Here is a 22,494-nt window from a genome sequence, read left to right on the forward strand (position 1 = left end):
TTAAAAACAATTTTCAAAAGTTCACAAAAACCTGATATACCGGTAATTAGCCTGTTTTTACATGTGAACTAAAAAAAGACTGTAATCACAGAAATAAAAATTTGTAGAAACAAAATTGTGTAACTCATAGAAATAAATCTACCTTTGAGTAAAATCGTTTTTTTTCTGCATTGAATTTGATTAAAGTTTTGACCATTTGTAAACTATCTAAAAGTTATTCAATAACACAGTCTTACCTGTAAAAGAAGGGGTAGAGGTAGTGAGCTTAATTGTTGTAATTGTGGCTGTTGTGATAGCCTCCGTAGTGGTAGTCGTGGTAGCCTTGGTAGTAGTAGTAGTGGTACCCTTTGTGGTGGTCGTGGTAGCCTTTGTGGTGGTACTTGTTGTAGCTGTAGCGGTGGTAGTTGTAGCAATAGTTTCTGTTGTGTTATTCATAGGCTTAGTGGTCGTAGTGGGCACTGTTGAAGTAGTAGTAGTGGCTGTAGTAGTTGTTGTAGTGGGAATAAGTGCAGTGGTTGGCACTTTGTCAGAGGTGAGAAGTGTGGAAATTGCTGTTGTTGGTTCTTTGATTGTGGTAGGAATAACTGTGACAACTTTAGTAGTTGGTTTTTCACTTGTGGTAGGAATGACTGTGGGATTTGCAGTTGTTATTGGTCCGGTTGTGGTTGCCATAAGTGTTGAAGTTGCAGTAGTTGGTTCATCGGTCGTTGTAAAAAAACCTGTAGAAACTTCTCTGGTTGTTGCTCCAATTGTAGTAGGACTAAATATGGTAATTGGTGACATTTGTGTTTCTGCTGTAGAAATAACTGTTGAAGCTGGAGTTGTTGTTTCCTTTGTTGTTGTAGTAATGCTAGTTAAAAATGCAGTAGTTGGTTCTTTGGTTATGGTATGAATAACTGTGGAAATTGCATTACTTGTTGCTTCAGTTGTTGCAGAAATAACTGTAGTTACTGCTGGCATTTGTGTTTCAGTTGGAGTAGAAATAACGGTGAAAGTTTCAGTAGTTGTTTCACCAGTTGTGGTTGGAATAATTGCAGTAATTGGTTCTTCAGTTGTGGTAGGAATTACTGTGGAAAGTGCATTTGTAGTCGCTTCACTTGGGATAGGACTAACCATAGTAACTGAAGGAGTTTTTGTTTTGGTTGTAGTAGGAATAACTGTAGATCCTGCATTTGTTATTTCTTTGGTTGTGGCGGTGATAACTGTGGAAATTGATGTAGTTGGTTCTTCAGTGTTAGAAGGAATATCAGTGGAAATTGCAACAGTTTGAGTTGTGGGGAACCCCGTGGATATTACAGTAGTTGTTTCTTTTATTGTGGTGGATGTAACTGTGGAATTTGCACTCAATGGTTCTCCGAGTGTGGTGGGGATTACAGTAGAAAATCTTGTAGTTGGCGTAGGGGACATAATGGGAGTTGTCCAACTTTTAGTTGTTTCTGTGGTGTTGACTGATGTCAAGCCATTAGCTCCTGTGGTTCTGAAACTTTGCATAGTCCAAGCAGTTGCTGAAAATGCAGAGTTTAGATACAACTTTATAATGATTCTCCATTAACCTTTAAAGTACACATATATTCATGTTCTCTTGATTTATAAGTGCATTATTTGACTTAAAAATAATGTAGAAATCAATTATAAAGTGAGTTACTTTGGTTAAAAATAGAAAATATATTTATAGTGTGTATCACTGGACTGAAGGGATATTTTGTCTTACCTGTTGCTGGTGGAGTTGTTGGGTTATCTTGACAGGCAGTAAGGTCTGAAAAAGAGAAAAGTTTTAAATAGGAATAAAGGTAATTAGTCTACCAATCATCTATCCATGATATGCTGCTCAACCAATAAGATAAATATTCCCTTCAGCATGTCTTATTTCTTTCTTGGCGGGACATGAACGGACTGAGGTACCTGTCAGCTGCGTGACGACTGCCTAAGCTTAATGGCATCCGAGAGCCACTTTATCAGTTGTGGTTACATTGGAGGGGGAGGACATTTCCACTCTGATTCAGTCAAGCCTCGCTTGACACCAGATGGACATTTCCCTACTTAACTGCCCGCCCACCCACTTTTGATAAATGTGACAGTGGTAGAGTTCAACCTGTCACACAGTTGTGTTTTAGAGCCCAAACTGATCTTAGAAGCAAGCCTGACTACCTAACCCATACCAATAAACGTGTGCAAGTTAAGGCTCCTTTCCATTTCCTAATTCCTGTACCTTTTGCCAGCGGCTGTGTCTACAAATTAGAGTATTGAGGGATCTGCATTTGACCATCACCCAAATCTAACAGCTGAAGCCCCTTGTGATTCTTTTTGTAGGTGGTGGTCTAACAGAAAATCAATGTCATACATTTTGTATTTGGATGTTTCCCCAAAAGGCACATTGTTAACAGTCAAGTGTTATGTCAGAAAGCTGGGTAATGAGGTGCTTGTCTGCAAGCTTTGGTGTTGGGCTTGGATGTAGGGCAGAAACCCAACAGTATGGAAAACATTAGGTTTTCTAGTGTAGTCTACTGTATTATGTTGTATCCAGGGATTCTAAAATATGTTTATTCTAATTAGTCAAGTAGGACCTATGGGATTACATCTCTGCCATAAATTGAAAGGGCGTAAAGACATCAGGCGCGTATTTAGGAACTGAGTGAGGGAAACTTACAACCGTTCTAACGCAATTCTAACCAAGCGACCCCGTATTTTACAGTTGCACAGCTGCAATCCTAACCGAGCAGTGATCCCGTGTGGTCAGATCCTTTTTGCGCGCTCACCTGGATTTAGGCTCATTGTTAAGGGGGCGTTTTTGTCACTTGTAGGGTGGTATTCAAGGGTGTGTTTGTCACTTAGGGGCAGGAACTTTCTGTTTGATCTAATTAGCCAAAATTTGCATGTCTTATCGGTGAGGCAGCGGGGCGGGACTTTAATTTTTCAGAGCGGGGGGGGGCTAACAGGCGCCACTTGAGCTGCATGCGTCTCTCTCTGCCTTTTATCATATTTTATATATAAAGTACTTTCACAACCATAAGGTTAAAGTCTTACATTTTCTCCTAAATGTACAGAGCGGCCCTAATGTGTTTTGTGCGACTTCGGTAAAGAGGACCTAGGAGAGAACAGCATGAGAATGGTACGGAGAGAAGTGAGGACGTGAAAGAAGACCCCCCCCCCCCCCATAGTACAAAGGTGCAGATAAGAGCATAATGCAGAACAGATGCGTTTGGGAAACTCTGGAAATGCAAACAGACACGATTATGAGGCACGGTTTAAACTGCAAACTATCAGCTACGCGGAGGAACACGGGAATCAAGCAGCTGCAGTTCTGTTAAATTAGATCTTCACAGATTCGGACTTCCTGCTTCAATAACTCTCCTGATCAACGTTCAAATGTGTCAGCAAGTATCTCAATCATTTTGTATTAACACAGAGAGTGAAATACAAAAGCATTTTTAAAGAAAAAAGATCATTTCTATTGCCTTTTAATCAGAATTTTTCATTTCAAGCTGTGAATGCAGAAAGGGCAGCGTGCAGGCTGTCAAGGGACCATCAATAAAGCGCGTACCCTGAGAAACACCATTCTGTAAAATCAATAAACTTTTAAAAAGCAAATACATGTCTATATTTATATGAACTGGTAATGAAGACTCGTCAGCATAGTCATGCTACATTATTATTATTATACTAAATTTTGTTAAAAAGTCAACCTCTATTTTATTGCTTATAGTTTTTAAAATTTAATAGAGATATGAATCATAACATAAATGCACGATAGCTCTGAAGATACTAAAGCTTCTGTCACCAAACCTCCTGTACTGACTAATCATGACCTTATTGTCCTACTGCAATAAAGATTGTCATAATTCATGTTGTTTATTGTTAAAATTATTGAAATTTTAATATTAAAATATTGATCAGATTTGGTCAAAAATGCTCAATAGCTTTGAAGATGCTGTAGTTACTGACACAAAACCTTCTGTACTAACTAATCATGACCTTATTTTCCTACTACAATAAAGATTATGCAAAAAAAATTCTAGCATCTTCAGAGCTATTGAGGATTTTTGACCAAATTGGATCCATTAGTAAATATGAAAAATTCCTAAAAATAAACAAAGTGTTTATTTAATTCTTTATTTTAGTATGACAATAAGGTCATCATTAGTCCGTACAGAAAGTTTGGTGACAGTAGCTTCAGTATCTTCATAACTACTGATATCTTTAGTCATGATTCATATCTAATAAAATTTTAAAAAGTATACTCAACAAGATAAAATAAAGCTGGACTTTCCTACAAAATATTTATTGTAACACAATTATGCTTTTTAATAATTTTACGATTTTTTTTGTGAGGTTATTGATTTTTACACAGTGGTGTTTCACAGTTCACAGAGGTTTCACTTTGTTGACGGTCCCTTGGCAGCCGGCTGCTTCATGTCTGCATTCACAGCTTAAAGCGAACAATTCTGATTAAAAGGCAACGTTGATCAGAAGAGTTATTGAGGCAGGAAGTCCGAATCTGTGAAGATCTTTCTAACTTATCGAACCTCTGCTGCCAGAGAATTTAAAATGATGAATCCATGGTTCGCAAGTGAGAACGCTGGAAAAACAACTCTGACAAGACAAGAAGACGCAGCAGCAGCTGAGTTTCCGCGAAAAGGAAAGGCCTGTGTTGGAAGAACAACTTGAGGCTGAGCGCTGCAACTTCCAGCAGGTGACCGTGAAAAGCTGTCCATCCTCACCCCTTACCAGGAAGTAGGGCCGGCGAGTTACGCTGCACTTTGGGACTGCAGGACTTAAACTTGGCCTGAGGTGTCTGCTTTCACTGTTCTTTGGAGCCGCATGGCAAAGAGACGGACTCTGATGATGAGGAAAGGGAAGCTGGCGTGTCTGATAGAAATGTAGCCCAGCTGTTTCAGATACAGAAGATGAGGACTTTGATGAATGTTAAATGCTGATTGATGACTGAAAAAATAAATCACAACCAAATCAGCTATCTTTTTAAAACACACACCAGCACGTTTCACTGGTATGTCATGTCTGTTAACGTTAAATACAGAAAAAACACTCAAAATTGAAACGGCGCCATTTAATCCAGTGCTGTTGTTTTGTAAGGAGAGGAGGGGGTTATGGAGGGGGTTTGACAATCACAGTTAGAAATTTTGGCTCTTTGTGTCAAACTTGCCCCCCCCCCCCCCCCCCCCCCCCCCCCCGTGCGAGGCATACATAGAAAAAAACGGCGGATGTAACGTGGATTAAAACATTAACGAACGCCCCATAACCAAGGTAAGAAAGTTCAGCTGGTTTTTTTGTGCTGTAAATTTTTCTCATGTGAATTTCACTGCATTCGTTACTGTTTTAATGCTTTTAATCCATGTTACAGCCGCCGTTCCTTTTCTATTAAAGCCCCAAAATGAAAGTCCCGCCCCACTGCTTGACATGCAAATTCTAGCCAATCAGATCAACCAGAAAGGTCCCTGCCCCCAAGTGACAAACACACCCCTGAATACCGCCCCGCAAGTGACAAAAACGCCCCCTTAACACTGAGCCTAAATCCAGGTGAGCGCGCAAAAAGGCTCTGACCGCACGGGATCACTGCTCAGTTAGGATTGCAGCCGTGCAATTATAAAATACGGGGTTGCTTGGTTAGAATTGCACCAGCACGGTTGTAAGGTTCACTCACTCAGTTCCTAAATACGCGCGCTCAGTTGTCTTTACGCCCTTTCAATTTATGGCAGAGATGTAATCCCATACCGACCTGTCTTTACCACTTTTCCACTACCATTTGCTTCAGACAGCATGGCTACTGATGTCACTTAACCTTTATCTTCTACATTGGATGCAGTAAAACATTACACCTTCATGTAAAAGTCTTAGAGCTTTTATTTTTTGCACTATAAATAAGCCAAGCCTCAAACTTTATAAATGTACTGCTCTGCACAAAACATTAAAAGTTAAATGAAAGCAATCCCAGTAAAAATCACAAACATAGCATGAAATTAAAATATATAATAAAACTTTTGTCACTTTTGTTTATAGAATTAATGCAGTTTCTAAACTTATTGTTGGATTTTGTTTTTTAGTTTTGCACTCTTACTGAGTTGATCCAGAGACTGACAAAAGTGTCCATCAGGAGGAATGGCATTTATGCATCCACATGGCTTTTCAGAGACCTGGTCACATGAGCCATACGTCTGACACTGGTCACATGACCACAGGTACTGATCCTCACATCTGCACTGGTAACCATAGCTGACAGGAGAACAAACTGCAGACAGATATGGAAAACAAATTTTTCACATAACAGTTTTTTTATGTTTTATGTTCATTTTAATATCTCTATAGAATTTTACAAATGTTTAAATCCTAACACATTCCTAAAGTGTAAATGTTCTGAATACGAGTCTTGTGGCAGTTTTTTCACTGCCACATCATGTTTGCAACAGTGTAGCTTTTTTATTCTTTCTATGACAGTGTCACACAAAAAGTTTGGCAAATTAAATTTGAATTTGCAAATCGCATTTGAAAATGTAGCGGGAGAATAAAACAGGCAGAAAACATAATATGATGTAAAAATATATCAAGATATAAATAAATAAAAAAGGGTTTACGAATCAAATGGAGGATTTCCATGACTTATTTCTATTTTGAGAAAATGTGTCAATTTCCAAATGTGTTTACAAATCATAATATTAATCAACCAATTAACAAATACAGTACAGACCAAATGTTTGGACACACCTTCCCATTCATTTGAATAAGAAGGTGTGTCCAAACGTTTGGTCTGTACTGTATGTGTACAATATATCTTATAATCTACAGCGACTGTCCTGGTCCTTCATACAGTCCTACCTGTAGTAATGTTGGCCCGACTTATCCGTGTGCGTCTGTTCAAGCTGGGTAGATCTGTGAGGTTTCCCAGAATGCTCCTCAGCTTATCTATTACTGTAATGTCTGTGGTGTTCAGCTCAACAGAAAGCCGGTAGTTATAAACAGGTGGGGGGAGCTCTGGAGGGTGACATTCAACACATTATTAATCTGTCATTAAGATTTGGTGGCTTAGTGATTTTCTTTTAGTTACCTGTCATAGATGTTGTTACATCTTCAGTAGTTGTAATGAAATCTGTGGCAACAGAACATTCATCAAAAGTCATGAATCATGCGGATAACAAGTTTTTAATATCAAATTAAATTGAAAACCATTAAAAAAATGTTATTCACCTAAAGGCTTTGCTCAGGGTGGTGGAACACCATAATTGACTTTTTTGTAACCCTTGTGCTATCCTAGGCACTTTAACATTGGGAGTTGGGTCATCTAGACCCACTAGACAGTGTGCTGCACCTGTTTTCTTCAATGATTTGTGAACCTCACTGGTGTCCATGGATTACATGAAATCTTTCCACCTTTATCCACCTTTGTCATGGTAGGAAGAACACGTCAAAGTAAGGGTGGGGTCATCTAAGATAGCACAAGGGTTAAATGTTTTTATCTTGTATTTTGCTGCCATATATGTGTTTATTTCATAGATTTCAGTGGCAACAAAAGATAAATCTTAAGATAATAGAAATATAAAGTAAGCTACTTCATGATAAGAATTAAGGTTCCATATCTGTCATGTTGCTCCCAAAAGACTAAGAAAAGTTTTTAAGTCCCACTCTTGATCACTTGTTAAATCTTTATAAAAAAGACTATAAAAAACATTCAGCTGTTGATGGAAACATGTTACATTTATATAAATTGGAAGTAAAATATGTTGGTTTTAACCTATCGGGTACCTGTCTTAGTTGTGGTCACATCTGCCGCAGTTGTAAAAATTTTAATGGTAACAGAGGGAGAATCTAGAGATATAAACATGCAATGACATGTCAATGAAGCTGTTTATTTATTTATTTATATCTATCTATCTATCTATCTATCTATCTATCTATCTATCTATCTATCTATCTATCTATCTATCTATCTATCTATCTGTCTGTGTGTATATATATATATATATATATATATATATATATATATATATATATATATATATATATATATATATATATATATATATATATATATATACATATATATATATATGTTTCAGCAAAAACATTGTTAAAAGACTTTGCAACAAAAAACAGACCAGTTTTGATTAGTATACATTTAGAAACAAACTGATAGGGTTATTAAGAGGAATTCATCCAGTTACCTGTCATAATTGTTGTTACGTCAGGCGATGTTGTAAATTTTTCAGCGGTAACAGACGGAGAATCTATAGAAATGGTAAGACAATAACAAAATCTAATTGTAAATCTTTTTTTCATGTTGCAGAAAAATTAAAATGACTGATTAGTTTTAATACTGGAGATCAATTTGTAAAATATGTTTAATATTTGTAAAGGAAATGTAAATGTACATTGCAAATGTAAAGGAAAGACAGATGGAAAAAAGTATCAAACATTAAAGTTGAATTCTTAAAACTTCTTTCAGTTAATATAGAGAATCACATAAAGACCAACTTTAATTTGTTACAGTCATATAATTATCATTATTTTTTTCTATGGTGACTTACATGTTGTAAATGTCCTAGGAGTTGTAGTTGGACAAACTGTAAAATCTAAAAAAAGAAAACAGTAAACTGTCAACAAATATTTAGCCAAAGCAGATCATGTTAGGCTTAGAAGAGTTATTATTTATTTGTAGTTTCCAAAAACAAAAAAGAAAATCAGCCAAAGGTCCTATTAAGTTAAACAAAAATTCCATCCTTTGTCAAGTTTTTAGAGGAACATCTTTGCCTTGATGATTGTTGATGCAAAATAGGTTTTGTATAGATGTAACAATATCTACATCTTTGTCCAAAACTGTTAATAGTAATGTTAATAAACCTAATTTGCCATAATTAAATAAAACATTTGGTACAATTAGCAAAATAAATCCAATTCAAACTTCTTACTGTGTTGATCCAGAGACTGGCAGAAGTTTCTGTCAGAAGGAATGGCGTTGATGCATCCACATGAGTCTGCAGAGATCTGGTCACATGCTCCATACATCAGACACTGGTCACATGACCACCGATACTGGTCCTCACAAATGCACTGGTAACCATCTCTGATTGGAGAACAGACTGCAGAGTACTAAGTGAGTAATCTGGACAAAACCTGAGAAGACTCATTCATCCAGAAGTCTTTAGTGAAATATAACTTTTGTTTCTTTCTTGGAAGGTTCAATAATCTGATAGCAGTAAAAGTTATCAAAAGAGTCATGTGGACATTTTTATAAACTTGTTAGATTAAAAATGCTTTATATAAATTTAAATTAGATACAAAACAATCATCTATGATAACTAAACCCAGGGTGACCCATTTAAAAACATGTTTTGCTATAATCCAATAATTCTAAGGCTCAGAAAAAAGACTTACAATCTTAAAATCAATGAAAAAATAAAATTGTCTCTGAAAAACATTTTAAGGGTTAAAAGAATGTGCATAAAATATTATGTATTGATCCTGTCATTAGATTTACCTGTAGAAATGTTGGCCTGATTGATCTGAGTGTCTCCATTGATGCTGAGCGGGTAACTGATGTTTCCCAGAATGCTTCTCATCGTGTTGATTGCTGTCAATAATGTGGTGTTCAGCTCAACAGATAAAAGGTATTTATAAACAGGTGGAGGTACTGTGGGAACACAATCAAAGATACTTATTGGAAACATGCAGCAGTTTATAAAGAGGTTACAATACGTTCTGTTTTCAAATGTTGAGTAATGAAGTGATCTTCCAGTTTTCAGTTACCGGTCATAGATGTGGTCACGCCAGGCGTAGTTATAAATATTTCAGTGGTAAAAGGAGGAGAATCTAAAGACAGAAACATGATTGATTAATTGATTGATTTCAAGCATTGTAGTCAAAGTAATACAGAATTCATACAGATTTATCAAACTAATTACAGCAATAATGAAATGCATGGATTAAAAAAAACAAAGACACACTTAAGTCACATTTGTGCAGTTTACAAATCAACAAGGTCAAACAGTTTTAATATCTGGATTGATAAAAAAATCGTTTGTATGATCAAGATAGCCAGCTTTATGTACAATTCTGATGGCTCATGTTTTAAGTAAAAAGAGAGGATGTAGTGAAACATGCAGATACAATTAAATGTCATTAAAAACTGAATATGTTCATGAGTACCTTAAAGATGAGCAAAAAACTTTTACATGAATGGAAATGTGACATTTAGAATCATTTAAAGGAATTGATAAGGTTCTTATTCATTCAGTTACCTGTCATAGTTGAGGTCACATCTGGCACAGTTGTAACTATTTCAGTGGTAACAGAAGGAGAATCTAAAGACATAAACATCCAGAGAAAACATTCAAAACAGTCAAATTACATTTTTGTTTGAGGCTCTTTTTTTTCATCCAGTTTTGCTCTTACCAGTCATAGTTGTTGTTGAATGTAGCGAAGTTGGAATGAATTCCGTTGGAACCGAAGATGAACCTAAAGACATGAAAAGCGTAAAGACAATTAAACTGGTGAAATGCTGGAATTTAAAATGCTGGATATAGAAGATGAATACTTTCTACCAAAGATAAAAGACAAATATAACAAAAACAAAAAAAACAAATATGGAAGTTAAAATTTAACATCTTCCAATAATTGAAGAGAATTAGATTAGGACCAACATCCAGATATTTTTAGGTTGTTACAGAGTCATATGATTATTATTTACGTGGTGACTTACATGTTGATACTGTAGTAGAAATTGTACTTGAACAATCTGTGGAGTCTTAAAAAAAAAAAATTTAACAACAAATTGATAGGTTTGAAGTATCTTAGGTTGAGCCACAAAAAGGTTTTTTAGTAGTTTGCTTGAAAATTATCTTATGAAATAAATAAAAATTTGTATTTTGCTGATTGTTTTTTTTAAAAGGAAAACAATTTTCATGTTGATCTACTGATGGGAAAAAAAGGAAATTGGATGGATGTAAAAATATCTACATCTTTGTCCAAAACTGCTTACAGCAACAATTATAAACGTAATTTGCCATAATTAAATAAAAACATTTGGTACAATTAGCAAAATAAATCCAATTCAAACTTCTTACTGTGTTGATCCAGAGACTGGCAGAAGTTTCTGTCAGAAGGAATGGCGTTGATGCATCCACATGAGTCTGCAGAGATCTGGTCACATGCTCCATACATCAGACACTGGTCACATGACCACCGATACTGGTCCTCACAAATGCACTGGTAACCATCTCTGATTGGAGAACAAACTGCAGAGCATTAAGTTAGTAATCTGGACAAAACCTGAGAAGACTCATTCATCCAGAAGTCTTTAGTGAAATATAACTTTTGTTTCTTTCTTGGAAGGTTCAATAATCTGATAGCAGTAAAAGTTATTAAAAGAGTCATCTGGACATTTCTATAAACTAGTTAGATTAAAAATGCTTTATATAAATTTGAATTAGATACAAAACAATCATCTTTGATAGCTACACTCAGAGTTACCCATTTAAAATTATGTTTTGCTATAAAACAATATTTCTAAGGCTCAGAATAAACACTTTTGATCTTAAAACCGATGAAATAATAAAATTGTCTCTGAAAAATATTTTATGGGTAAAAGAATGTGCATAAAATATTATGTATTGATCCTGTCATTAGATTTACCTGTAGAAATGTTGGCCTGATTGATCTGAGTGTCTCCATTGATGCTGAGCGGGTAACTGATGTTTCCCAGAATGCTTCTCATCGTGTTGATTGCTGTCAATAATGTGGTGTTCAGCTCAACAGATAAAAGGTATTTATAAACAGGTGGAGGTACTGTGGGAACACAATCAAAGATACTTATTGGAAACATGCAGCAGTTTATGAAGAGGTTACAATATGTTCTGTTTTCAAATGTTGAGTAATGAAGTGATCTTCCAGTTTTCAGTTACCGGTCATAGATGTGGTCACGCCAGGCGTAGTTATAAATATTTCAGTGGTAAAAGGAGGAGAATCTAAAGACAGAAACATGATTGATTAATTGATTGATTTCAAGCATTGTAGTCAAAGTAATACAGAATTCATACAGATTTATCAAACTAATTACAGCAATAATGAAATGCATGGATTAAAAAAAACAAAGACACACTTAAGTCACATTTGTGCAGTTTACAAATCAACAAGGTCAAACAGTTTTAATATCTGGATTGAAAAAAAAATCGTTTGTATGATCAAGATAGCCAGCTTTATGTACAATTCTGATGGCTCATGTTTTAAGTAAAAAGAGAGGATGTAGTGAAACATGCAGATACAATTAAATGTCATTAAAAACTGAATATGTTCATGAGTACCTTAAATATGAGCAAAAAACACTTTTACATGAATGGAAATGTGACATTTAGAATCATTTAAAGGAATTGATAAGGTTCTTATTCATTCAGTTACCTGTCATAGTTGAGGTCACATCTGGCACAGTTGTAACTATTTCAGTGGTAACAGGAGGAGAATCTAAAGACATAAACATACAGAGAAAACATTAAAAACAGTCAAATTACATTTTTGTTTGAGGCTCTTTTTTTTCTTCCAGTTTTGTTCTTACCAGTCATAGTTGTTGTTAAATGTAGCGAAGTTGGAATGAATTCTGTTGGAACCGAAGATGAACCTAAAGACATGAAAAGCGTAAAGACAATTAAACTGGTGAAATGCTGGAATTTAAAAGGCTGGATGTAGAAGATGAATACTTTCTACCAAAGATAAAAGACAAATATAACAAAAACAAAAAGCAAATATGGAAGTTAAAATCTAACATCTTCCAATAATTGAAGAGAATTCGATTAGCACCCAATGCTTCTCGTGTTTATTGCTGTCAATAATGTGTTGTTTAGCTCAACAGAAATCACATCTGTATTAGCAGTTTGTGGATCTTCATAAAAAAAATAAAGCAGGCTGATTAGACACAGTTGGGTGGTAAATAATATGTTTACTGTATATGATTTGTCTTCTTAGTTTTATAGATGTTACCTGTTCCAGATGTGGTCACATCTGGTGTACTTGTAAAGATTTCAGTGGCAGCAGAGGAAAACTCTAAAACATGAAAGACATTGAGAAAAAAAAGAATTGGATTCAAGGGAAATACTTTATGAGACGTTCAACAAGTTAATAACGTTGTCATCAACATAAATTTCATAAAACGCATTTTCCATACAGACATTTTAAAACTTTCCTATTCATAGAATTTATGAAAAGTGTATTTCTATATTTCAGTTACCTGTTCCAGCTGTTGTCACATCTGGTGTAGTTGTAAAGATTTTAGTGGCAGCAGAGGAAAACTCTAAAACATGAAAGACATTGAGAAAAAAACAAATTTGATTTAAAGTGAACATATTTGGGGTGTCGAGTAAATTTCAATCAAGATAAACGTTAAATGTTTCAACCGAGGGTCAATCAAGTTTTAATGGAAATATTTGACATCCATAAAACTTTGAAGTAATAAAGGTTTTATTCTTTCAGGACCTGTCTTAGTTTTGGTCTCAGCTGCTGCAGTTGAAAATATGTCAGTGGTAACAGGAGGAGAATCTAAAGACATGAACATACAGAGAAAAACTTGAGTTAAAGTGAACTTTTTAATAAACCTGTTTATTGAAAGTTAACTTCAAGATCAAAACAAATTTTAGTTTTATTAACTTGAACCAAAATATAAAATAAGAAGAAAACCAAGAAAAAAACATCAGAACAAATGAAAGCTAACCAATTCAGGAAATATATTCCATTTGTACAAAAAATGAAATAAATGAAGAAGGTTTTAAGAGTTGTAATAACCTGTCATAGTTGTGGTCACATCTGGCATGGTTGTAACTATTTCCGTGGTCACAGAAGGAGAATCTAAAGACATAAATATACAGAGAAAAAGATTTTAATGAAGGAAACATTTTGAAATGGCTGTTTATTTGTAAAAACACTATAAGATTAAGACAAATGAAACAAACAGAAAACATAAACAAAGAAATCAGAGACACACATTCAGGTGTTTAAACATTCATATAGATTTTGAATAATTGTGAACATTGTATTCTTTCAGTTACCTTTCATTAATGTGGTCACAGAAGACATTGTTGTAAATATCTCAGTGCTACCAGGAGGAGAATCTAAAGACATAAACATGCCATGAAAAATATTACAATAACATTTAAAACATCACAATACTTTAAAGCCAACAAATTTACAAGTTAATTGAAATATATTTAATTTCTGTAAATATGAAATAAATGAAGATGGTTTTAACTGTTCCAATAACCTGTCATAGTTGAGGTCACATCTGGAGCAGTCGTAGATATTTTAGTTGTAACAGGAGGAGAATCTAAAGACAAATATACAGAGAAAAATTTTTAATGAAGCTGTTTATCTGTAAGTAACAACAAGATTAGAAACATGCTGCAAACCAGAAACAAAAAATGAAATAAAAGACAAATGTTTCAGACGACAGTCTCTCTTTTTTTTAAATAACCCTAACTGTTAAACCAAAAAAAGGCATTTCATACAACAAATTTCCCATTCAGGCTTATTTTAAAACATTCATATTTACAAAATTTTGTTTTCTATGTTTTTTTCCCCTCTACATTTTAGTTACCTGTCAAAGTTGTTGTCACAAATGGTGTAGCTGTAAAGAATTCAGTGACAGCAGTGGATGAAGCTAAAGAAACATTGACATGCAAGAATTAAAAAAGATGTTAAAGGAATTTTCAAAGCTGAATGATCTATCTAAGGTGAGTTTGTTCACATGAACACATGTGGAGAAATAGATCAATCTAATTGTGACATTTTTATAAAGCTGCTAGGTTTTGTACTGAAAACATAATTTCTGCCGATAGTAAAGAAAGAGAAATAAAACACATTTTCTTGCAAACATTCTCTCTGGAGAATCACATTTTAGACTAATATTCAGGTATTAAATTCTCTCTTTACAAAGTATCATCTTTTTTGTTTTTCTTTATTGTAACTTACATGTTAGGGATGGAACAAGTGTTGTAGATGGACAAACCGTAGGATCTAAAAAAGAAATCACAGTGGGGTTAGCAAAAATATAAAAAAAAAAGATGCTAACTTTACATCAAGTTGCATCGACAAGATTGCATAATTAATTATTTATTTGTTTATTGAAGTTTCAATATAAAATCACACCATGCCTACATTCAAAAGAAACTTATGATGAGTATTTTCGGTATGACATTCTTGATAACCAATAAAAAAAATCACAAAAGACAGATGTCTGTGTGCAGAAACACGTGACTGCAGATTTCAAGTGTTCCCAAAAGTTCAAATCTGGATTGAATATCTCTGACAGACCATAATACTTACTGTTCAGCTCTGATTGACAGAACTGTCCATCTGTAGGAACAGCCTTAATGCATCCACACGTGCTGCCTTCATCACATTTCCCATAGGTGGCGCACTTGTCACACAGCCACAGGAAGTTCCTCTCACATCTGCACTGAATGTTTGATTCAGCTGGACTGCAAACTGCAGGAAGACATGTTGTCTAACACAGAAATACAGCAACTAGACTTCAAGAAATAGAAATATTTCTTCTCACCTGTGGTGACATCAGCATCTGAAATGTTTACGTCAGAGCTGATTTGACGAGGGAAAGTGAGGTTTGCAAAGTTGCTCCTCAACTGTTCTGCGTCCTCCATGTTGATCTGAATGTCCAAACGGTATTGGTAAACGGAAACTGTGGAAAAGGATCAGACAAGAACGAGTTCATGGTAAACTGTTAAACATAAATACACTTCTATGACAGAGTACGTGTGTGACGACAGGTTAGGATTTTTCCTTTTTCTCAAATCTGGCCTTGATATCAAATTTTACAAACTAGCAAATGGCAGAAGTTTAACTTTTAGTGAGATCTCACCTGACTTTGGCTGACAGAATGACCCGTCCAGTGGTACTTTGTTGATGCATCCACATGTGCTGTCAGTGATCTCACCACAGGCTCCATAGGAGAAGCAGCTTGAACTAGGCCAAGCATACTGATCCTCGCATCTGCACTCAATGTTAGTGCCATTTATGTAGCACACTGGGAAAAAACAACACAACTATCAGTAATGATACTCAATTTATTCCCACCGTTTGGATCAGGAAGCAACAGACTGTTACCTAATGATTGCTGACTCATTTACAAGAAACAGTTCCTTAACAGGGGCTGCACGGTGGAGCAGTGGTTAGCACTCTTGCCTCACAGCAAGAAGGCCCCCGGTTAAAGTCCTGGCTGGGGGACCTGAAAAACTACAGCAATGGGGGACATTTCTGTGTTGAGTTTGCATGTTCTCCCCATGCATGCCGGGTTTTCTCCAGGTTCTCCGGGTTCCTCCCACTGTCCAAAAACATGCTCAATTGGCAACTCTAAATTGTCCCTAGGAGTGAGTGTGAGAGTGAATGGATGTGTGATATGTGGCCCTGCAGCAGACTGGCGACCTTCCAGGGTGTCCCCTGCCTTTGCCCATAAGTGGCCCTGTGGCCGAAGAAGATGAATGAATGAGTTCCTTAACCCTTTTGCTATCCTAGACACTTTGACATTGGGAGTTGGGTCATCTAGACCCACTAGATAGTGCACTGAACCTTTTTTCTTCAATGATTTGTGATCTTCATTGGTGTCCATGGATTACATGAAATCTTTCCACCTTTATCCACCTTTGTCATGGTAGGGAGAACACGTCAAAATAAGGGTGGGGTCATCTAAGATAGCACAAGGGTTAACAGAGTGGTTTGATCACCTTTATAAATGTGCTGGTTGTCTTGTCTGTTTACAGTAGCTGTGGGTCGTTGCCATGTTTGCTTCCCCAAGTCATCTTTATGTCCGTATCTGCCATTACATATTATTTTGGAGCAGTGGAGCTTATTAGGAACGTGCAGGTCATGAATGAGGAAAACACTGCCTTTGTTTCTTGTTTTCAGTTACTGATTCAACTTTAATGATGGTTCCCATATTTATAAAAGCCGTTTCCAACTAAAAACACCATCAACGTTTGGTTTTGTAGAATATAGCAAAAAGCTGAAACTGAAACACAATTTACAAACTATAGAAAAGCTTGTAGATTTTGAGAAATTAATATTTTTGACAGAAATATCTTCAAGGAATTCATAGAACCTTGAACATTTGTGTTCCAACTACTGAACTGTCTGCAGATGGAGACACACCAGCAAATGATGGGGCTTGAGCTTTCAGGTTAGGAGGTGATCAAGAATCAGAAAATAGACTTGAATTCTGATTTTCTGCTCTGCACCAGTAAAATCAACAGCACTAATAGAAAGCACTCTGAGCCACTGTGCTGCTGTAACATACCTTGTGGGACTTGCAGACAAAGTAAAACACGCCTGTTTACTCTATACACGTTATTCATGGTTGTGTCTTGACCTTAAACCCTACACAGCACATTGGATTTCCCATCGAAGACCAAACTATTCTCTGCCATATGACTCTACCCCATCAGGCACCTCAAATTAGGAGGTAATTGACGTTTTGACCTGAATGGAGAGACAAATGTCAGCTTCATAATCCCTGAAAATCTAAAGTCATAAAATATGATTCAACTGTTGAGATTCTGATTTCATTCCATTTTTGTGAATATAATTATGGATAGATCACTACGGGACCCCCACATGAACTGTGACTTCTGTCTTTTTTTTTTTTTCAAACATCTGTAAAACATAAGGATCATCTGCTTAAATAATGAATTTGAAGGGTTTTTATTCTGGTCCCGGATTTTTGGTCAATGACACCTATTACATTTCGATGATGGCAGCTGCTGGCTGCAATGTCCTTGACCTGACCGCACCTTTTGAGACTGAACCAATGCATCGTCCTTGTACAGCGGCGCCATAGCCAGGTGAGTGGAACCCTTGTGCTATCCTAGGCACTTTAACGTTGGGAGTTGGGTCATCTAGACCCACTAGACAGTGGGCTGAACCTTTTTTCTTCAATGATTTGTGAACCTCACTGTTGTCCATGGATTACATGAAATCTTTCCACCTTTATCCACCTTTGTCATGGTAGGAAGAACACGTCAATAGCCGCGGTTACATGGGCAGAATATCTTGATCGGATCAATGGTAGGGTTAAAATTCACCCGTGCACATGGGCACAGAAAACATTTTTCCGATTAGAACAAACGTTCCCATGGCTCACACTTTCGTTCGGAATGAATCATCTGGGCATGCGCAGTAGTGTAAAATCACCCGGATGCGGAACTAGGTCCCGTTGTAAACAAACCGCTGCCACAGAGAGACAGCATGTGCTGCAGCTCCGTAATACGAGACGATTTTCCAAACGGGCTTTTATTAATGTCATGAATATTATGAAGCGCCTGTTCGCTCATCGTTATATTTAATACGTGTGATCAGTGCTGTTTTGTGAATGAAACAGAGCTGGAAAAAGGCTGAAGACAGGCTAACACGGGCTAACAACATTAGCCTTGATGGACACAAAATCCAGGACTGTGCGAGAAACGCAGCAATAAATGTATGGAAATAACATCAGCCTTTATTTTGTCGGGACACAACTGGAAACACAAATCCACGTGACACCACGCGGCCTTTATTTCTGCTCTGAAAAGTTCACACAGACCGCCCCAAAGCCACTCTGTGAGCTAGCGGCCCGAGCTCTGTTCGAACACGGTTCCTCCTGAGTCCTGCAGCCGCTAACCCAGAGCGGCGGGACGGCTCGCAATCTGAATTCTCCCACACATAACAAAACGCACACGTAAAAAAGCATCCTCCCCCCTCGGACACACAATTATTAATCCAGCTCCTCTGTTCACTCGGGTGCCAGTGGACTGAGTGAGCATCGGGGGGCACGAAGCGCTACTTCCCTGCATCTCCTTCGTGAGGGGTGAAAGAGAGGGGAGAGCCAGCGGGGCGAGAGCGGAGCGGCACTTTTCACGGGGCCTCCGAAGAGCTGGTCGGTCCCGTATGAGCTCCAAAGCTTTCTCACAGCCAAACACCGTCTATGCATGACGTAACCCAGAGCAGCAGTGACACACGATCGGAATGACCGTTTACATGCTCCACGATCGGATAAACGTTGGTATAACCCACCTATCTCGATCGGAAAGAAATTCTGATCCGAACGAGTCTGACCGGGGCAGAGTATTCTGAAGGGCGCGTTTACATGACGCATTTTCTTTCCGATCAGGCGTTCTTTCCGATTACTTTTGCCCATGTAAACGCGGCTAATGTTAGGGTGGGGTCATCTAAGATAGCACAAGGGTTAAAGGGCACGCTGGGGAAAAAAGGTCATAGCAAACACGTATGCTACACATAAGGTAAGTAAGGGTGAAGTGGGTGAGACGATTTTTTTTTGTGTGGGCATCCTATGAGCACTTACATGTGCACACCCTGTGTGTGCAACATTGGAGCCAGTTCCCACACCTTACTAATATCATTGTAAAATATCGTTAGGGCATTGTACAACAGTACAATAGTATTTCATAAGTGCTTGCAACTTATATTAGCCTTACAGGAACTTCACAATGCACTTACTACATGTCTGACAATCATTTTTATGATGTCTCTGCACTCCTCTTAAGATCTAGCCACTCCTCTCTACGACCCTCTATGGGCCCAGACAACCCAAGGAATTCTACTTCATCCAACAAACTCAATCACTGAAACGTCAATCCACGTGTTCCTTCAAGATCTGAGCTCCAGCCTTTAGGAGATTGAACTTTATGTTCAACCCTGCCAGTCAAATCCTGTACTGTTAGTGAGAATGACATAGTTTGTAATGCCTGAAATGTTTACCTGTGGTTAGGACAATCTGTGTGATGTTCACTGAAGGACCCAAAGTCAGGATAAATTGGCCAGTCCTCAGGAAGTTCCTCAGGTTCTCCAGTGTTCTGCTGTCTGTCAGATTCACCTCCACATCAACTTCATACTCGGCTTTATCATCCTGCACTGAAACATCAATTTGATACAATTCAACATTAGTACACTTTTTCCTATAACAGAGAGACTGCCATAAATGTGTGTACTAAGTAACCCAATGAGTCCTTAAACATCTGTCCCCTTCCTTTTTTTTTGAAATATGTTTTTGTTGTTGAATGAGCAAATACAGAGGCAATTACTACTTTCACAAAACAAGTACCTCAAAGGCTTGAAATCATCTTTAACACTTTCGTTTCCTTTGGCTGAAGTTTTTATTTCCTTACAAATATAAGTCAGAAGAATTTTTACCGCCTCCAGGCTGTACACAAGCCTGCTGCAATTCTGTTATCTCAAACTGGTAAAGGATCAAACATTAAACCACATTTAGCAAGAATACATTGTTTTTTTCTATTCTGGTTGTGCAAATTGTCATGCAAACTTGCACTGGCTCTCTTTTGATTTTAATATTTGTCTTACTTGGACTTTGACAAAAAAAAAGCTTGTATTTTTTTTTTAATTTAAATGTTCTCTTCGAATCAAATCACATACTTTGTGTCAGAAACAAACGAAACAACTTACAGCTGGCATGACTTTTAACTTCTTAAGAGAAGACCCGAGCTTAACACTAAGCTAACCTTCCACATATGTGGCCACAGGACACCATTTAAGGAGAATTCAGAATTTTGTGATGTCCACAAATGTAGACACCAGGTCTTAAGAAGTTAAAGAATAAGTTGTTGTTGTAAAAAGTTATGTTTTTTACATCAAAACTGCTAAACTAAAATAATAATGAGCCATGAGCATGATATTTATGGAGCAATAAATATTTCAACGCTGGAGTGGGAGGTTTTTAAGTCAGCTGAGCAATAATCTCAGTAATAGTCACACAGAATAATTGTTTCAATATATTTTCATGAAAAAAGACTGACCTGAGTAATATTGTAAGGGGTCTGAAAACTCAGAAAAAGATTTTTTCTCTCCAAAAAGTCAGTTGAATGGGAGATTTTATAAATCTGTAAAATGTGTAAATGAATAGAATAGATGCAAACTGGAAATGTGGAAGTGCTTCAAATATAGAATAGAATTTATCATTTAGTGTATTTAGTGAATATTAATTTGTGGGAACAAGATAATAATTTGTGGGAACGAGATATATTTTATTTTTTCCATGTCAGGACACGGGCTCCATACCAAAGGACGTTTTTTTCATTAAAATGGAAAATTGAGGTCAGTTAGAATTCACCTTATCTGACTTACACTAAATTGGATCCATGTTTTTTTATCTTCCCAAACTGTTTTGTAAACACTATCTCCCATTGTAATGTTTATTTTTTTTAAAACAGAAATCTAGATTTCACTGTCGATTATTTCTCACTCTCACCTTCACGTTTTACCCGCCTGTTAGGTAATCCAGGTTCATCGTGGTCTTGCTGGTGCAAAAGAAAGAACTGTTATTACAACTACAACACTGGCTTTATTTATACAGGAAAACAATCAGATGTTGGGTGGTATACAGTAAATAATCATTTACCTGTGAGACCTGAACTGACAGTTCACTGAAATTCTGTGTTTCCACAACCAACAGCATCAACAGAAGAACGAAGGTCAAGTTACTCTTAGTTTTTGCCATTCCTTCAAACAGAAAGTGAAAGAAAAAAGAAAACAGGTAAAAACGGACAATGCTATTGTGGATTTTTTCTTTTTTTTATATGTTTTTAATAACTCAGAGGTGTCCAAGAACATGTTTTACATATTAAAAAGTTCTGCATAATCTTTATCTGTTGAATTCTCAAAATATAATTAGAATCCTGTAATTTTCATACATGCCCCAAAGTCATGATTTACTTGCCAAAGTAAACAGCTCAGTGTATCTTTTCACAAATCAGACACCTTTAACAAAATAAACCAAATAGTAGAACCAATTGAAACTGACCTAACCTGTCTAATTGCAATTTATTGAACATTTATGTAGCATAGTACTGAGCTACTACCAAAAAAAAAAACCTTAACTTTTAACATTGAAGGTCCAGGTAATCCTGGAAAGAACAAAAGACAACACAAAAGGTAAAAGTTTGCTGTTCTTTTATTAAATCATATTTTTTTATTGATCACTCAGACTGATCCTCTACATCATCAGGAAAATCAGCTTTCTCCTTTCAGTTTCTGCAAACAAGCTCTTTGTGCAGGCACTTTTTATCTCTAGGTCTATTTGCTGAAAAACAAGGCTGTTATCCTTCAGAGTCCATCCTCCATAGAAGATCCAAACTTCTGCTGCTCATCACATTTTAAGACAGCAACCTGTTCAGATGTGGGCTGGCTACCTGCATGGTCAACTCAAAGTTATCTTCCTGCATCCACGTCAACATGCCTTACCTATCACTATCTGATCATTGCTGACTGGTGGTACGCAGCAAAAGATCACATGTAAACTCTTCAGCTCTGTCATTTACAACGTTGGATCAGGAGACCCGACTCTACACCCAGCTGCCTCATTCAGTCTTATATTGAAGGGGGTGACCTCCTCTAAGCAGACAAACCCCAAAGAGCCATACAAAGCCATAACAGCCAAGTAAGCAGCAGTGACAGGCTGAGGAAATGCTCTTCTTGCACTGTCATTTTGTG

The 22,494-nt window shown here is 36.7% G+C and overlaps 1 protein-coding gene across 5 annotated transcripts in view; it reads right to left on the minus strand.

Moving 5' to 3' along the window:
- LOC101175121 (mucin-3A-like) overlaps window positions 1-22,494 on the minus strand; it is a 93,724-nt gene that overhangs the window by 64,277 nt on the left and 6,953 nt on the right. The window contains exons 2-34 of one of the 5 annotated variants that reach the window (XM_023952759.1): window positions 21,404-21,504; window positions 21,254-21,302; window positions 19,750-19,902; window positions 15,863-16,027; window positions 15,545-15,682; window positions 15,310-15,471; window positions 14,956-15,000; window positions 14,582-14,644; window positions 14,249-14,311; window positions 14,037-14,099; window positions 13,774-13,836; window positions 13,468-13,530; window positions 13,223-13,285; window positions 12,976-13,038; window positions 12,554-12,616; window positions 12,400-12,462; window positions 11,907-11,969; window positions 11,638-11,790; window positions 11,070-11,240; window positions 10,706-10,750; window positions 10,399-10,461; window positions 10,245-10,307; window positions 9,754-9,816; window positions 9,485-9,637; window positions 8,916-9,086; window positions 8,535-8,579; window positions 8,172-8,234; window positions 7,753-7,815; window positions 7,058-7,099; window positions 6,829-6,984; window positions 6,074-6,244; window positions 1,712-1,756; window positions 237-1,505 (exon numbers count right to left, since the gene is read on the minus strand). In XM_023952759.1, the coding sequence (XP_023808527.1) occupies window positions 237-1,505; window positions 1,712-1,756; window positions 6,074-6,244; window positions 6,829-6,984; window positions 7,058-7,099; window positions 7,753-7,815; window positions 8,172-8,234; window positions 8,535-8,579; window positions 8,916-9,086; window positions 9,485-9,637; window positions 9,754-9,816; window positions 10,245-10,307; window positions 10,399-10,461; window positions 10,706-10,750; window positions 11,070-11,240; window positions 11,638-11,790; window positions 11,907-11,969; window positions 12,400-12,462; window positions 12,554-12,616; window positions 12,976-13,038; window positions 13,223-13,285; window positions 13,468-13,530; window positions 13,774-13,836; window positions 14,037-14,099; window positions 14,249-14,311; window positions 14,582-14,644; window positions 14,956-15,000; window positions 15,310-15,471; window positions 15,545-15,682; window positions 15,863-16,027; window positions 19,750-19,902; window positions 21,254-21,302; window positions 21,404-21,504 (4,179 nt within the window). The remainder of the gene's footprint in view (window positions 1-236; window positions 1,506-1,711; window positions 1,757-6,073; window positions 6,245-6,828; window positions 6,985-7,057; window positions 7,100-7,752; window positions 7,816-8,171; window positions 8,235-8,534; window positions 8,580-8,915; window positions 9,087-9,484; window positions 9,638-9,753; window positions 9,817-10,244; window positions 10,308-10,398; window positions 10,462-10,705; window positions 10,751-11,069; window positions 11,241-11,637; window positions 11,791-11,906; window positions 11,970-12,399; window positions 12,463-12,553; window positions 12,617-12,975; window positions 13,039-13,222; window positions 13,286-13,467; window positions 13,531-13,773; window positions 13,837-14,036; window positions 14,100-14,248; window positions 14,312-14,581; window positions 14,645-14,955; window positions 15,001-15,309; window positions 15,472-15,544; window positions 15,683-15,862; window positions 16,028-19,749; window positions 19,903-21,253; window positions 21,303-21,403; window positions 21,505-22,494) is intronic. The other 4 variants (XM_023952760.1, XM_023952761.1, XM_023952762.1 and 1 more) reach the window with 4 other exon arrangements.

Source organism: Oryzias latipes, chromosome 24, assembly GCF_002234675.1.
Source record: "Oryzias latipes chromosome 24, ASM223467v1".
In the NCBI taxonomy this organism is placed as follows: Eukaryota; Metazoa; Chordata; class Actinopteri; order Beloniformes; family Adrianichthyidae; genus Oryzias; species Oryzias latipes.